Source organism: Halichoeres trimaculatus, unplaced genomic scaffold (assembly GCF_033239565.1).
Source record: "Halichoeres trimaculatus isolate MK-OKI-2021-1 unplaced genomic scaffold, fHalTri1.1 fHalTri1_scaffold_5, whole genome shotgun sequence".
Classification (NCBI taxonomy): domain Eukaryota; kingdom Metazoa; phylum Chordata; class Actinopteri; order Labriformes; family Labridae; genus Halichoeres; species Halichoeres trimaculatus.
This window is the reverse complement of record NW_027437183.1, coordinates 35,608,606-35,626,314: the sequence shown is the minus strand read 5'-3', so window position 1 is coordinate 35,626,314 and position 17,709 is coordinate 35,608,606. Positions and strand designations below refer to the sequence as shown.

At 41.6% G+C, this 17,709-nt stretch overlaps 1 protein-coding gene across 1 annotated transcript; it reads right to left on the bottom strand.

Moving 5' to 3' along the window:
• Nucleotides 1-8,531: 8,531 nt before the first annotated feature.
• On the bottom strand, nucleotides 8,532-14,696 carry LOC141790357 (NLR family CARD domain-containing protein 3-like). The gene is made up of 6 exons (XM_074670180.1): nucleotides 14,660-14,696; nucleotides 14,309-14,414; nucleotides 13,833-13,937; nucleotides 13,482-13,554; nucleotides 13,007-13,070; nucleotides 8,532-9,844 (listed from the first exon to the last, which is right to left on the bottom strand). Exons 1-6 carry the CDS (start codon nucleotides 14,694-14,696, stop codon nucleotides 8,532-8,534), a joined length of 1,698 nt encoding a protein of 565 aa, XP_074526281.1.
• Nucleotides 14,697-17,709: the final 3,013 nt, after the last annotated feature.

Below are 17,709 nucleotides of genomic sequence, written 5' to 3'. Positions count from 1 at the left end.
TACGCATGCACACACCTATAAATAAGGTCCAGGTGTCAAAAAACAGGAGTTGCCCTTTAAGGCAAACAGATAAAAAGACATGAAAAATGTAACTTAAGACAAAACTGATGAACAAAAACAAATAGAAATCAAAGAGTAAACAAAGATTTAATTGAAATAGGCTGTTGTTTTTTACAAATCCAGTTCTTTAATCCCATTTTTGATTTAATTTAATCTAAAAAAAACACCTTTACATCAGGGCTCAGCTTATTGTTATTGTGGCCAAAACCAGCTCCTCTATCAATAACTCAACAGAAAAAAAGGAGAAGATAAAAAGTCATTGAAAAAGATAAAATGCCTGTACAATTCACTTATTCAGACTTTAGGTGTTCCTGAATGTATAACTAGTGATAAGAAATCGTAAGCACATGTTTTTTTTTTTTTTTTTAAATTATTATTATTTTTGCTTATTAGTGTAGGGCTTGATGATTTTCCTCGAGGTGAGGAGGAGAGGGTGAGGACGACGTGCTGGTTCTCAGGTGTGAGCTGGGAGGTGACGACGTGGACCTGTCCTTCCATCCATCGTTGTTGGGAACGTGGGATCTATCTCTAGTGGGATGGACGAGAGAGAATATAGGTACCCCTAATGTGTCCAAAAGTGATTTATGACCCTGGAGGTCAAGAAGTCACCCCCCCCTCCCCCCACCTGTTGTTGTCAATCAATTACATAACATTACATAACAACACCTGTTGTTGTCAATCAATTACATAACATTACATAACAACACCTGTTGTTGTCAATCAATTACATAACATTACATAACAACACCTGTTGTTGTCAATCAATTATTTACATAAAAACCCCGCCCCCTCACCTGATGTTGTCAATCAACTCCCCCCACCCGTGGGAACTTGGGGTGCCCCCACCCGTGCGAATCTTTGGGTGCCCACACCCGTGGGAACTTCAGGTTCCAGATACATCACTATTGTATATTTAATGTTCTTTCGATATAAAACTATGATTATTTGCATACTTGAGGAGAATACTCGTGGCTGAATACTTTGAAAAGTCTGAAAACAGGCTAAAAGAAAGCTACCTAGCTTTCAAACACACTCGAAGAAAACTAGCCTGCCTCCAGCTAGCCTAGTAGATGGCTAATTTACCTGCAGCTAGCCTAGTAGATGGCTAATTTACCTGCAGCTAGCCTGATAGAAAGCTAATTTACCTGCAGCTAGCCTGATAGAAAGCTAATTTACCTGCAGCTAGCCCAGTAGATGGCTAATTACGACAAACTATCTGCGCAACAGAAAGAGATATGGATATGAAAAGCCTGCAGTGGTCCATGTCCAGGTCAAGGTTTAACAAAGGAGAAAGGAAAAACAAAACAGAGACAGAAAAAAAGGGGTGGGAAACAGAGTTAAGAAGATTATACAGCGTGAAAGATGTGGTCTGTGTTGTGTCCCACAGGAGGATGAACTGTGCAGCTGGCAAAGGAACTATTACATACGTTTCTCTGACGGCTCACTCTCTCATTACGCCAGCTTTGTGATCATGTTTTATCACCGAATACACACATTTTCATAGTTTAAGCAACTGTTTTCATGCCATAAAGTAACGACTTATATAGCATTCTACCTTAAGCCTGAGCTCTTCAGAGCAACTTTAGACCTGAGCAGCAGTCGATGACTTTGCCTGAATTAATACATGCAATAGGGCTTTGTGATGAACTTAAAATTTGATTTACTCAAGGATTCAAGAACAGATCTGTAGTACTTCTTAAGCATTCTGTTTCATTTGAAGTTATGAAATGGACTAAATACTATATTAATGTCTTATAACATGCTGTGCAAAAAATCATTTGTGGCCTTACTCATGGAAAAATCCTATTATGCTTTTTATTCTAGAGCATCTGTACACGAGTTAAGAGTCGTTTGAATCTCAGTGTTGTAAACATTGCAGAAAAATGTTAGAATATTTTTTTCTTTTATTGTATTCAAATTCAAAGATGGTTCTGAAGAATGCTAATTTAAGTAAAGAGCTGTTTCATTCATCATTCATCATTCCAATTTCTTTATTACTGTATGAATTGTGTTGGGATGTAAAGGTTGATGATGCGTTGGATGAAGTGGGGGTTTCTATTTGGTGCTTTATGCATCCAGGTAATGCATACATAGAAACATGTACTGTGTTTGTCCTTTATTGATGACATTTGTCTCCTTAGTCTGAACAGAACAAAAGAAAAAAAAAAAAGCACAAATCTGTCGCCCACAGACTCAGATGAAAAAAAATGCACTCATAAAATGAACTCTGGATATATTTATTTCCATATATTATGGATTGTAATCACTCCCAATCCATCATCTTAATATTCCATACCCTGACTTTAATGTAACCAGAGTTTTTGGCCTCCAGAGGCCTCAGTGTTTTCCTGTCACTGCTTACTTCTGAGAGCCCTGCGACAAAAATATGTAATCTGCTTTTCTTAAAATTATCTATTTATTTTTGACCCAGTTTTATAATTTGGTCCTTAATCTGTTGAATGTCATTTAAATTATTAACCTCACCTCACCTCATCCAAACCTATTAATTTTTTTTGTACTTTGTTTTGCCTCTGTTCGATGCCACACATCTTCTCCTCTGTAACTGGTGTGGCAGTGGACAATGTGATGAAAGCACTATGAGGCCTCTAACATGACCAAAGATCCATGAGTGTAGAGAGCCAGGCCTTTAGGTTCATACAGAAAGTGGTTAACGTTCCTCTCTGCTACAGTGAAAGAAACAAAGGGAGAAACAAACATTTCACCCAAATAAACTACAGAGCACACGGACAAGCAACAAAACAAAACAACAATCAAACAAAAAAAAAAGACAAAAACAAAAACAGATGTTTAAAAACTTCCAATTAATAAGAGGGATAAAGAGTTGAAGCGGTTTTTTTTTTATGACATTGTTAGAACATACCTCTGTTTCTTGAGTATAAATCATGATAATGAATTAATGCATGTGGAAGTCAGCGCAGTGAAGCTTTATAATTACAGTGTGCATTATGTAATTACTGGTATAACGTTAGCTCAGAGAAATTAAACAGGTTTTATGTAACGTGGTCACAGTTTTGAGAACTTAAAGTGTCCCAGTCTTTGGTTCGACCTTTCTTTGTTGCATCTTTGCGCATCATTTTCTATAACCTGTTTTAATGTTTTGTCATCAAATTGTTGTTTGGATCGTGGACTGCTAACACATAAAGCAGCTGCAAATAATTCTGCCAAGAAAACTTCTCTGAAGACAGATTTAAAAAGGCATGTATTTGCTAAAAAAAAGTCTTTAAGAAATATCTTGTTTCATTCTGGTTAGGTATTTCTTTGCCCTCTACCAGTACAGCAAAAGGATTTTTCCACCATCAGTAGAGGTCATGTTTATGTGTGTGCACAGTGATATACTTCTTGAAAGTGCTTCTGATTTTTTTTTTTCCTTTTTTTTAAGTTTTTACCCACCTGAGAGCACTCCAAATTTTGAGTAATATTGTGTGTCGCTTTTTGTCACAAGTTCATTTTTTCAAGTTTTAGCCGAAACCAATGTTGATCAGAATAGCATTTAAAAACAAAGTGATTGCCCGGCCGTCTAACTAATATGCTGAACTCATTTTGGCAGCTCAGCTGCTTTAGGACTCTGCTATCAAAGCAGGGAAAGAGAGAGGATGGAGTGTATCGGAAGTATAACTCACAATATACTTTTACAAGCAGGATAATAAAGGATACAAAATGATTATAATAAAGTCACAAATGACGAGGCGATGAACACATAGAAAGAAACTACCAAACTACCAAACTACGTAAACTTCACCGTGAATGTGCTTTGAGCAAAATAGCATGCAACATTGGACTCTGAGTAATTCTAGAAAGATACTGAATAACCATTCTGTAATAGGTAACACCAACCATACTTGTCCTGTGGTTTCTTTATTATTATTATTATTATTATTATTATTATTATTATTATTATTATTATTATTATTATTATTATTATTATTGTTATTATTATTATTGTTATCATTATCATTTATATGGCTTGTATATGGTAAAAGGTGTCATCAATATAGTATGGGTGGGGGGAGTTATGGTGGTGGTTGTTATGTAAATAATTGATTGACAACAACAGGTGGGGGGAGGGGGTGACCTCTTGACCTCTAGGGTCATAAATCACTTTTTGAAAGGTTGTGCGTACCTATATTCTCTAGTGACCACAAAACATACATCAAAAGCAGGTGAGATGGCAAAATGATATAAAGTGTCTGAAGGTTTAAGAAAGAAGTGGAATAGTGAAAACCTCCTGTTTTCTGTTGCAGGGCGTACAGACACGCTGACTCTCATGTCCATGTGCTGGAATCAATCAAAGATCAATAACTTGTCCACCTCACTGTACCACACATATCTGAAAGTAACAGCAGGAGGTTTTGGGGATAAATAGTCTTTGATAGCAGTTCTTGAGGCTCTGGGCTTCAGTGTTTCATTTTTGATCATCATTTTCATCTGTAGACCACAAAAGCTGTGGAAAAGCAGTTGTGGAGCCTGGAGTCCCTGAAGGTAGAGTTGGCAGTGACTGACAGCCAGGTGGAAGATTGGGTCAGTGATGTGAAGGAGTGGGCAGAAGGTGAGGAATTATGACTCTTCTTGTTTGTTTGTTTTTCATTTTCCAGCACAGACTCAGCATCAGACTTTGATGTAGTCATGATCAATAAATGAACATTTTCAGTCTCAGGATTAATGATAACACCTGCTGGTAACATCCTGTATGAGCTGGTTTGTCAAGAAGCACTGAGGATATATTCCAACACTTTGTCCTGGAGTTCCTTCATCTCTCATTTGGAGTCATTTACTAAATGGTTTCCCTCTTATTCTATGGAGAGAAGAGATGTTTAATGTTGGTTTTCATTCAGGAGCAGAATTTGGAAAACTAAACCAACTTCAGTCTAGTTACAAAGTTCAGCATTTCCATATGTGGAGAAATGCTCCAGATTACCCACAATCCTCGTTTCCCTCTTTAAGTCAAACTAAATAAAACAAACTCTGATGATGGAGTGAATGTTATTAAAGTGGATATGAATGACTCTGAAGATTTCAGCCTCTTGTAGTTTTAGGAGTCAGTAAAGAGGACAGAGGTCACCTCATGGACCAATGCTCCAAGCAGCTCCTCAGCTCAGTTTACTGAAACAGCACAACGCTGCCGCACAGTGGTGGTTTGGAGCTCCTGCATCAAACTTTCAATCTGATCATGAGACCATGAACAACCACAGCAGAAACTTTGCTTCAGTAACTGATTTAGCCCAAATCTTTGATCAAAGGGAGAAAGAAAGGAAACAGCAAACGAGTATTTGACTCTCTCAACTTTATTCAGGTTAGCGGAGTATATTTACAGTCTGACAAACAAGACTGAACAACTGAGACCTCAAAAATATTCTCTGAGACCATCAGCTGTAAGCAGTCTATAGTACATGGTGAAGTGGAGCTACAGATTGATAAGTCACGTGGAAGGTAAACCTTTAGACTCGAGACCCCCTCCTTCAATCAAAACATCTAGTAATTTCATTATACAGAGTAACGGACAAAAAAGTGATTTATTGATTTCATTCAACAATTTAAAGAATGTGACTCAGACTTTTCAAAAATATTTTTTTGTGAAAAATGTTGAAGAGAAAAAGTCTGAATGAGTTGAGTGATCCAGTTTTCCTCTGATTCCTGCTCTTTGATAACATTCAGACTGATGTGACAGGATAGAAAGAGTCAAAGGATCAGCTGAAGTTTGTGTGTGTTAGTGCAGAGGCTAAACTCTTCTTCAGCAGCTGTTTGTGTTTGTGTAGAGAGGAGGAGACTCTCCCTCCTTCTTCTCTCAGCTCTCAACAAAGGCGGATGCTTTTCGTCTAGCTCCCTCCTCCTTACCTGTCCTGCTTACTCTTCATCTGTCTCTGTCTCAACTGTCAGAGCCTCTTTGTATCCTATTCAAAACCTAAAACCATGGATTTGATCGGCTGGTCTCAACACAATTGATCAAAATTTCTCAACAAGGAAACTGGGCAAGGGGAAGCCTGCCTGCCCCGGCGGAACGATTGCAGCCGGGTATACAATCGACTCCAGGAGTACTTGGAGGACTGTATGCCTGCCAATCCTTTTTGTCGAGGATGTTGAAGACATCGACATATTTGGAATTATGATAACAGGCTCTCTGACGTTTGGAGCTGGCGGTTTCCTGATGTATCACCAATTTCAGAAGCTACAGGCTGCTATTTTTGCCATCCACAAGCAGCCCATCTTTGAGGGATTAGGCAGGGCTGTCAACATTCAGACTCAAGTGACATGCGAACTTAATCGCAGGCAGGATAGGATGGATAACAACTTGGAGAAGTTGTCAGCTCGGCTTGGCTGTAATGGGCCACCAAATTAGGTCATTTGGATCACCACAGAGATGACCAGAAAACTCTAAAGCAGATGGAAAATTTTACAGTCTGCCTGATCCAAATTTTTTTTTATCTGTCTCTTGGCCACTCTGCGTCAGCCTTGGTAGGCTGATAAGCGCTTTTCTCTCTCCTGGATGAAATGCAAACAGATTGTTGTCATTTCTTATCTAGTCAAAGGAGTGGGTTTATCCCATTCTGGTCTTCCCTTGTCTTCTTTTTTTGTTTGGAAGGGATGTAACTGCAATTCCTTTGTACTTGTTGCAATGACCAGAGTTGGGGTCCGTTACTCAAAAAAGTAATGAGTTACCCGTTACTTGTTACTATTGAAAAAAGTAGTGCTGTACACTACTTGATTACTCCATGGAAATAGTAACGAAGTTACACTACTTTATCCCCCTGATACATCTTTATATGCTTCAAGAGATTCGCGGTTGTGTTCCACGCAGTATTCAGCCTCTTATTTCCTGGGCATAACTTGCATTTTACGGTCACGCTCTTCTCCTTCTGCTCTACAAAATCCAAATAATGTGCATATGAACTGTCACAGTAAAGTTGGTTGCCTTATATAAATCTGTGCCCCACTGACAACACTGCACTCCCTCCCACTGTAAATGCCCCTTTTAAAGGAGAAATTTGGATTATACAGCTTTTACATTGATTATAGAATGAAGTAGAACAAAATACTCACCCAGAAGGCTTTTCTGATCCAAGCAGTGCTTCGGGAGATATTTACATCCAAAATCGTGCAGACGTCCGTATAATGGGATCCATCGGGGCATAGACAGCGCCGCTCCTAAAACTGTTTTAATCGTCCAGAAACTCGTGTTTTTCACCAATATACCATCATGGTCCGCTCCAAGATAGTCCTCTCTCTGCAGTCTGTGTCACTCCAGACAGTGCTGTGTGCATGCATGTGCAGTACTCTCTGGAGTGCTGACTCCTTTCTTTGAGGGACAAGTTTCTTTTTCTGACAGTGTGGAGATCCTGGAGGAAAAGAAGAAGAAAAAGAAGAAGAAAAAGAGTCAAAAAGCAAAGGCTGCCTGTTGCTCTTTGGATCCATAAAGTCCACGTTCTGTTTCTCATGTCCTCTTTGAAATGAGGAAGGCCAAATCCTGCTCTACCTCTGACCTGTCTCTTTAAAGTAGTCGCTCTTTTTAGGAGTGAGGAGGAAAAATTCACCTCTATAATATTTGATCCTGTTCATTGGATCAGACAGCACTGTCTCCTAGAGATGAGCTCTTTCTATTTCTCCATCTTTTCAATCATCCTGATGATCTGACCATGAACATCTGCCTTCTTTCTGCTCACACACATTATTAGTGGATGAACGCTCAGATGGACTTTTTCTGTAGAGAACAGAACCATCAAAGAAGTGAAGACATGCTGCTGTTTCTATTAAACAGAGTTTTTCTATTTGATGCTCTTCTGCTGCTCTGTGTGTTTCCTGGTTCAGCTCCAATCACTGCTCTGAAAAGAATCAAACAGATTCAGTCTTTGAGCTCTTGTTGTCTGCTTTTACCTCAGTGTGTCCAGTCTGCAGAGTGGATCCTCAAGTCCAGCAGAAAGCTGCTCCACTCCTGAGTCTCCTGGATGATTGTAGCTCAGGTCCAGCTCTCTCAGGTGTGAGGGGTTGGAGCTCAGAGCTGAGGCCAGAGAAGCACAGCCTCTCTCTGTGATCAGACATCCTGACAGTCTGAGGTTAGAAAAAGAATCAGGCAATAAGAAAAAGTCCACTGATTATCACCATTTCTTTATCTCCGACCTCAAGCAGGATGAGCCAAAGACCTGACCTGAGAGTTTCCAGTTTGCAGTGTGGACTCTTCAGTCCAGCACACAGAGTCTGGACTCCTGAATCCTGCAGGTTGTTGTGACTTAGGTCCAGGTCTCTGAGCCTGGAGGACTGTGAGCTGAGGACTGAGGACAGAGCTTCACAGCTTCTCTCTGACAGGTTACATCCACTCAGCCTGAAGGAGATCATGGAAAGAGAACAAACAGATGTTTTCAGTGTCATGAACAGAATCCATTCTGTGTCTAATGTCTCACTCATTCACTCATTCACTCATTCACTCATTCACTCACTCATTCACTCATTCACTCATTCACTCACACAGCTTTGTTTGCAGCTCTGATCACTGGCAGCAGCCTCAGAAGAGCCTTCTCTGAAGCAGAGTATTCCTTCAGGTCAGACAGGTCCAGATCTTTGTCTGAGGACAGTAAGATGAAGACCAGAGCTGACCACTGAGCAGGAGACAGTCGATCTGTGGACAGACGTCCTGATCTCAGGGTCTGTTGGATCTGCTCCTCTAGAGAACGATCATTCAGTTCATTCAGACAGTGGAACAGGTTGATGCTTTTCTCTGCAGACACATCCTCACTGAGCTTCTTCTTGATGTACTCAACTGTTTTCTGATTGGTCAGTGAGCCACTTCCTGTCTGTGTCAGCAGACCTCTCAGGAGCTTCTGATTGGTCTGCAGAGAGAGACCCAGGAGGAAGCGCAGGAACAAGTCCAGGTGTCCGTTTGGACTCTGTAAGGCCCTGTCCACAGCACTCTGATGGAGACGTGTCACTGCTGGTTTGGTTTTTCTTTTTCTGGAGATCAAGGATGTTGTTGTTTGTTGTTGTTCCATCAGGTTGAGTCCAGACTTGGTGAAGGTCAGATGGACGTGAAGAGCAGCCAGAAACTTCTGAACGCTAAAATGGATGAAGCAGAACACCTTGTCCTGGTACAGTCCTCTCTCCTCTCTAAAGATCTGTGTCAACACTCCTGAGTACCAAGAGGCTGCTCTGATGTTGATGCCACACTCTGTCAGGTCTGATTCATAGAAGATCAGGTTTCCTTTCTGCAGCTGCTCAAAAGCCAGTTTTCCCAGAGACTCAATCATCTTCCTGCTCTCTGGACTCCAGACAGGATCAGTCTGAGCTCCTCCATCATACTTAATGCTCTTCACTTTGGACTGAACCAGCAGGAAGTGGATGTACATCTGAGTCAGGGTCCTGGGCAGCTGTCCCCCCTCTCTGGTCTTCAGCACATCCTCCAGAACTGTAGCAGTGATCCAGCAGAAGACCGGGATGTGGCACATGATGTGGAGGCTTCTGGAGGTCTTGATGTGGGAGATGATGGTGCTGGCCTGATCCTCATCTCTGGATCTCTTCCTGAAGTACTCCTCCTTCTGAGGGTCACTTAACCCTCTGACCTCTGTCACCATGTCAACACACTCAGGAGGGATCTGATTGGCTGCTGCAGGTCGTGTGGTTATCCAGAGGCGAGCAGAGGGAAGCAGGTTCCCCCTGATGAGGTTTGTCAGCAGCACATCCACTGAGGTGGACTCTGTACCATCAGTCAGGACCTGGTTGTTGTGGAAGTCCAGAGGAAGTCGACACTCATCCAGACCGTCAAAGACTGCTTTTATGGGCTCTGAATTTTATGCTTCTGATGGGATTAATTTAACTGGATGTCCGGATAGCTACCTGTCATCTTTTCACTTGGCTTGTTCTGAGATCCTGGACACTATTGCCCCCTTTAGGTCTAGGTCCACTAAGCCCAGGACTGATCCCTGGCTAAATGACTCAACTCGGGCCCTCAGACAGCGCTGCAGACAGGCGGAGCGACGCTGGAGGAAGGACAGGCTACATGTCTCTTTGGAGATACTGGGAGACAGTCTTGCTGAGTATCAGACTGCTGTAAAGGAGGCTAAATCCCAATATCTGTCGGATATTATCTCGACTAATGGGCACTGCCCCCGTGTGTTGTTTAGCACCATCAATTCAGTTGTGAGCCCCCGCACTAATCCTCTGTCTGATGCTACTGTTTCCACTTGTGAGGATTTCTTGTGTTTTTTTGTGGACAAAGTAAAGTCTGTGAGAGCTTTGTGTAGCAGCAGCATCATCCCCGACCAGCCTATTACAACCCTGTTATCTCCAGTATTTGACCACTTTGTGCCCATCTCCCTGTCGTCCCTCACTGATGTAGTTAAGCACATGAAAACAACAAATTGCCCTCTGGATGTTTTCCCAACTAAACTGCTTAAAGAGGTGTTTTCTACTGTTGGGCCTGCCCTACTGGTGTTAATGAACACTTGTCTTAGCTCAGGATGTGTCCCACTTTCTTTTAAACATGCTGTTGTGAAACCACTTCTCAAAAAAAGTAATCTGGATGCTAGTATTTTATCTAATTTTAGACCTGTTTCTAACTTGCCTTTTATCTCTAAAGTCCTTTAGAGATAAAATTGTTTTTATACAGCTACAGGCATTTTTAGAAAACAACTCTATTTTAGAAAAATTTCAGTCTGGCTTCCGATCACGGCATAGCACCGAGTCCGCTTTGCTTAAAGTCCACAATGACATAGCTATGTCTGTTGATGCCAAACGTCCTGTTGTCCTGGTGCTACTTGACTTAACGGCGGCTTTTGATACGGTTGACCATCCTATTCTCTTGTCCCGCCTAAATAATTTAGCTGGCATCCGTGGAACTGCACTCAAGTGGTTTGAGTCTTATCTGACGAACAGGTCTTTCTCAGTAATGATTGGCGACTTGTCCTCCTCTGTTGCCTCTTTGTCTTGTGGAGTTCCCCAGGGCTCCATTTTGGGTCCTTTGCTATTTTTTTTGTATATGCTGCCACTGGGGTCAATTATAGCAAGGCACAATATAACATTTCACTGCTACGCTGATGATCTCCAGCTGTATTTACCGGTTTTCCCTAACAAAAGTGGTGCTGTTCAGTCTCTGACAAACTGCATTGATGACATTAAGACCTGGCTGGGGAAAAATTTCCTCCATCTAAATGAGGACAAGAGCGACTACATTTTATTGGGCAATAATGCTCTTGTCGACTCAGATCCGTTGTTTTCAAAGCTTAGACCATTTGTTAGGAACCTGGGGGTCATTTTTGACAGTGGTTTTACTTTTGCCAAACAAATTGACAATGTGGTCAGAACAAGTTTTTATCAACTACGTCTTTTAACCAAAGTAAAATCTTTTTTAAATCGCACTGACCTCGAAAGAACCATCCATGCTTTTCTTAGCTCACGCATTGATTATTGTAATGCCCTTTATGTCGGTATTTCCCAGTCTGCCCTGAGCCGCCTTCAGTTAGTGCAAAATGCAGCAGCCCATTTCCTGACCAACACCCCAAGGCGCCAACACATCACCCCAGTCCTCTTTTCACTCCACTGGCTTCCAGTATCTGCAAGGATAGATTTTAAGATTTTACTTTTTGTTTTTAAAGCCCTTCACGGCCTTGCACCTAGTTATTTAAATGAGCTTCTCTCTGTTCATAACCCTAACAGGGTGTTAAGGTCTTCAAACCAGCTGTTTTTAGAAGTTCCTAGCACCAGATACAAACACTGGGGTGATCGGGCTTTTTCAGTTGCTGGACCCAGGCTCTGGAACAAACTCCCCCCCCACATACGCACCATTACAGACTTTGGCCTTTTCAAAGCTCAGCTTAAAACATATTTATTCAGACTGGCTTTTAATACACAGTGATGTAGTGACATGTTATTTTATTTTGTCTTGTTTTATCTGTTTTTATCTGTTCTCTCTTTTAATCTGCTTTTATTTCTTATCATAATTATTTTTATCTGGAAAGCACTTTAGTCACCTTGAGTGTTGTAAAGTGCTCTATAAATAAATTTTGATTGATTGATTGATTGAAAGATGAACAGGACCTGGACCTCTTCAAACCTGCAGAGTCCTGCTTCTTTGGTTTGAGGGAAGAAGTGATGAAGCAGTTCCACCAAGCTGAACTTTCTGTCTTTCAGCACATTCAGCTCTCTGAAAGGGAATGGAAATGTGAACTGGATGTCGTGGTTGCTTTTGTCTTCAGCCCAGTCCAGAGTGAACTTCTGTGTTAAGACTGTTTTCCCGATGCCAGCCACTCCCTTTGTCAGCACTCTTCTGATTGGTTCCTGTCTTCCAAGTGGGCCTTTAAAGATGTCTTCTTGTCTGATGCTAGTTTCTGCTCTGTCTGGTGTCCTGGATGCTGCTTCAATCTGTCTGACCTCATGTTCCTCATTGACCTCTCCAGTCCCTCCCTCTGTGATGTAGAGCTCTGTGTAGATCTGGTTCAGAAGGGTTGGGTTCCCTGCTTTAGCGATCCCCTCAAACACACACTGGAACTTCTCCTTCAGCTCAGACTTCACTTTACGTCTGCACTCTGGAATAACAGCTCCTGAATGAAGAAAACAGAAATGTAATGAATGATGTGAAGCTACAATCAGTCTGATGAGTTTCAACTTTCAGACATCAGGATGGATTTGATTTGGCTCCTCTCTGAAATCTCTTCAGCTCATCAGTTGTGAACAGTTTGTCTCAGCTCATAGATGTGATCCAAATGTGAGCGTCATGTTAAGAGCAGAGTTTGAAATGTAAACCTCTCCCATGTTGTCTCCATTTCCTCTTTCCATCATGTTAAATGTGTTCAAATCCTCTTACTGCTCTGCAGACAGTCAGCCAGCTCCTCCTGCTTCATTCTCCTCAGGAAGTGCAGAGTGATCTTCAGGAAGGCCTCTCTGCTCCTCCTCTGCTCTTCATCCTCATCCTCCCTCTGACTCTCAAAGCATTCTGGGTAATCTGGACTCAGAGCTCTCTGGATCTCCTTCAGCTGGCTCTTTACGAAGCTGATGATGTTCTCCTGGAGCAGCTGGAAGAGAAGAAAATGTCAGGTTGAACTTGTAGAAGGTCAGATCAGATCATGTGCGACAGACAGAAAGCCTGCTGGTCTGCAGAGTCCAGTATGGAGACTGGATCACAAAGCTGCTCCACCTCTTAGTCTGTGGATGCTCCTGTCTTCTACAAATCAAGTTTCTATGAAATGAACTCTGCTGACAAAGTCTGAGTGTGTGTGAGAGCAGCATCCAGCATGACCTCTGACCTGTGAGTGTGAGCAGCTCAGAAATGTGCGGCTTCATTCAATCAGTCAAACACTGAGTGTGAAGAGAATTCAGGCAGAGATGATGTTTGCAGTGTGATCAGGAAAGCATTCAGAAAGCTCCAAACACAATGAGTGTGTGCTCTGAGGCTCAGGAGGAGCTGTGTTTGGACATTTACACACCATCAATATGGAGTCCAGCTGTGTGTGATGCTGCCGGGCAGACTGACCAATGGGAGCCTCTGATCTCTGAACTCTGAGGAACAAACAGAAGATCATGGAGTGTTTCTAACAGAGTGACACACAGTGTTCATGTGATAGACTCTATCTGCTGGATCCTCCTACAAACACAGGACACACATGAAGAGACATGCTGAGTCCAGCTCTTCCTGCCTCCAGTCCTGTTTACTGCTGTTGGATCCTGATAGAAACACAAAGACTGAAACATGTTCACCTTCACAGAGAAAACACCAAGCACAGTTAGGATCAAATGTTTCACACACAACAACAGGAAGTTACCTTAAAAACACTCACCTTTCATCAAATCCAAGCTCTGAAGATTTGAAATCATTTCGTATATCCATAGAGTCATTACTCTTTAAGGAGACACAGCTGGGTCCAGGTCCAGGTCTCTTATCTCTAAAAGATCCAACAGAAAAAGTTCAACAATGCTCTAAGTTTAGCAAATAATGTCACTTTAATACTCTTACATTTCATCAGCAGACTGACGGCCATCTTTGAAATGAATCAATCGATCATTAGACCGATCACTCTTAAAGGACTCACAGCTGGGTCCAGGTCCAGGTTCAGGAGAGTCTGGTCCATTCTGACACTTTTCACTTCAAAACACACACACACACACACACACACACACACACACACACACACACACACACACACACACACACACACACACACACACACACACACACACACACACACAGCTGTAAGTGTGAATAATGATGGTGCAGTGATGTTAGTCCATGGACAGTTAGAGATCCTGGTCTCACCTCTGAGCTCTGGTCTGGCTCTCATGGTCCCCACACAGAGGGAGGGTTTTAGAGGGAGGGGCTCCCTCCTCTCTGTCCTCACTCTGATCCATAGCAGAGCCCCCACCTTTACACAAACACAACAACATGTTCATTCATTACAACAAGCTTCACAGTAGTTCTCCTTCCTCTCAGGAACATGACTCAGATATTCAGGACTGAATCAAACCTTGTTGAAGTTCCAAACAGGATTCTGAGCAGCCTAAACTCAGCCACCATCTTCACACTCTGATGACCACAATAATACATTACACACATAGCAGGAATCCTAATGAAACAATACCATATGGGTGACGTCAGAACTGGTCTAACCTGTGGCAGTGACCCAGGCAGTGTCATTTTCACACATGATGTAGTTCTACTATCTGACCACTGGATGGTGCTGACTAACTTTCTAATGGAACAAACAGCAGTCAGATGTGATGAAGCTGCAGTTTGGATCAGTTTAATAAATAATGGACTTTCTGTTGGACACTGCTGACTGCTCTGTGGATGTTCGCTGTGTTTCGACTAGAGAAACTTTTTCTCAGAACTATTTTCATCAAGACCATAGGAACATTGGTCTAAATTTGGTTCTAGGGTTGTTCATAAACTCTTGAAAACAGTCCTGCCTTTGGGTTAGTACAAAGAGACTTTGGGAGGCTTGACCAAGTTGTTTAAATAACACATAGGATGTATGAGACATAAACAGCTACAGCTGCACCATCTCAGCCATTGTTGTAATGATGTTTCTTTCTCTTTAGGTGAACAAGAACTAATTAAATATGCACGAAGCTTCACAAGGACATAGCATTAGTGTTGTGCGAATCATGAACGTATCGTTCAATACCCGAGAATCAGTTTACTGACTCGAGAATCATGATTCTTCGCCCCAAATGACTTGTTTACTGACTCAGTGCAAAGCTAGACCAGCCCCTCACTCACATCACAGGAGAATGGCTCAACTCACTGTATATACGGGTCATTAACTCACCCACAGTACATACGGATCACTAACTCACTCACAGTATGAATCAAAGCACATACGAGTCACTCGCCAGCTCAAACGTACCTAGCATGGCTCGACTCTTAGCACATAGGGGTTACTCTTTTTTTCACATTGGAGTGTATTAATTGTCCTTTTCAGTCATTTCCCTGGTATGAATCTCTCTGAAATATAGATTTCTATGCACTTTCTGGGTAACTGACTCGAGTGACTCAAATGACTCAAAAACCTGATTCACTTTGGTAAGTGACTCATTTAAACTCAATTCAGTAAAAAGAATCGAGTTTACCATCACTACACAGCATTGCCTACCAAAGCGGAGTGAGACATTCTCAAGCAGAAGTCAGATTCTTTTTTTCTTTATGTAAACAAAGACAAGACTAAATCCCCCTGTTGTGACTTTGAGATCAAGCTATGACCTTAGTCTCCTGTGAGCATGTTTATGTGCTGAGTGCTGGAAGATGTATGACCCGTAACTAGATTTTCATCCCACTTCATTTCAGAGTATCAACAGTAAAGAAACAAAGTACCTGAGCCAAGTAGATTCAGATTGTCTGACCAGTTCAGACACATCCCCTATTTTTACCTGATGATGTGACTCAGGTTACGATCTAACTGCTGCTGACTCTTTAGACACAAACTACAAAAGAGATCATCTTTTAGACTGATGTCACGTCATTTTGGTCAGACACAGCCCTCTAACACCCCTGCAATTCTTTCTTTCAAACCATTGTGATACAGAGCCCTTAAGAGAAAGTAGGGTTTTCGCCATGTGGGACCAATTTGATCTTACATTGTGTTTTTTGTCATCATTTCACCCTGCTCCTCTTAGTTTCCACTCGTTCTGAAGCTTAAAAACTTGCTCCAAAAAAACAGAATAGCCAAGACAATCCTTGCACATCACTAGGGGTTGGTCATGTTATGTTTGGCTATGCTGTATTCTGCAACGTTGTCTTGTACAAATGTTTCTTTATTTATTGAATGTTGTTGTTTGATGTACCGTCACTGCAAACAAAATTTCCCCTGGAGGGACAATAAAAGCTCTGAACTGACATTTGAAAAACTTGGGTGTTTTTTGAATAAAACTTTATTTGTAAGAAACCCTCCCTGCCTCAAAAACAAGTGCATAAGCAACACCATTTACAACACTTTCACTTTAATTTTCACACCGTACATCATGTGTTCATGTTATTTGTTGACTGTATATTTTAAAGATATCAAAGATATATCAAATTTTGATTACAATACAATTCACCATATGAAATATAATAACTCATCATTTTATGTGTTCTGTGTCACTAATTCAGTACACCAGTTGAGTCTCTCAACTCTGTTGCCTGCAATGGTTTTTAAGATCCAGCAGGTGTCAGTATTGAGTGACACAGTTACACAGTATTAACACAGTTTGGGTTATGTGCTGCAACAGTTTATGAAATCTCATCTAACCATAACTACATGCAGCTTCCCTAATCAACAACACAGTGCTGATAACTAAAGTGAAGTGAGACATTCTCAACCAGAACTCAGATTCTTTTTTTTCTTTTTGTAAACAAAAACAAGACAAGATCCCCCTGCTGTGACTTTGAGATCAAGCTATGACCTTAGTCTCCTGTGAGCATGTTTATGTGCTCAGTGCTGGAAGATGTATGACCCGTAACTAGATTTTCATCCCACTTCATTTCAGAGTATCAACAGTAAATAAATAAAATGCATGAGCCAAGTAGATCCAGATTGTCTGACCGGTTCAGACACATCCCCTTTTTTTACCTGATGATGCGACTCAGGTAACAATCACGTTGCTGACTCTACTCTACAGACAAAAACGATAAAACAGATCAATCTTTGTAAAATCACTGCTCTTTAACTCACAGAAAAGTTCTCCAACATGTTTCAAACAGCCAATCAGCACCCAGAAACATTTCTGTAGGTCAGCAGTGATCCAGCAGCATAAGAGCTCAGTGATCCTGATCCTCAAACAGGGACAGGTTTCTCTGGAAGGATCCTCACCTGTTGAAGTGAGTTCAGCTCAGCTCACAGACACTTTCCAGCTTCAGGTGTGGAGAGAAGAAGCTGCTGCTCTGTCCTCATCAGTCCTGGTGTCTGTGTTTGACCTGAGAACAGGGTCACATCAGTATTTCACTGCAGAGTGACGTCAGAACTGGTCTGACCTGAGGCAGAAACACAGGTAGTGTCAGATTACACACAAATCACACGATGAAGTTTTACTATCCGACCACTAGATGGTGCTGACTAACCTTCTAATGGAACAAGCAGCAGTCAGATGTGATGAAGCAGCAGTGTGGATCACTCTGAGACTCCACTTTCTGTTTTTATTATTCTGAACCCCACAGTCTGCCCTCATAGTTTTTACATCAAT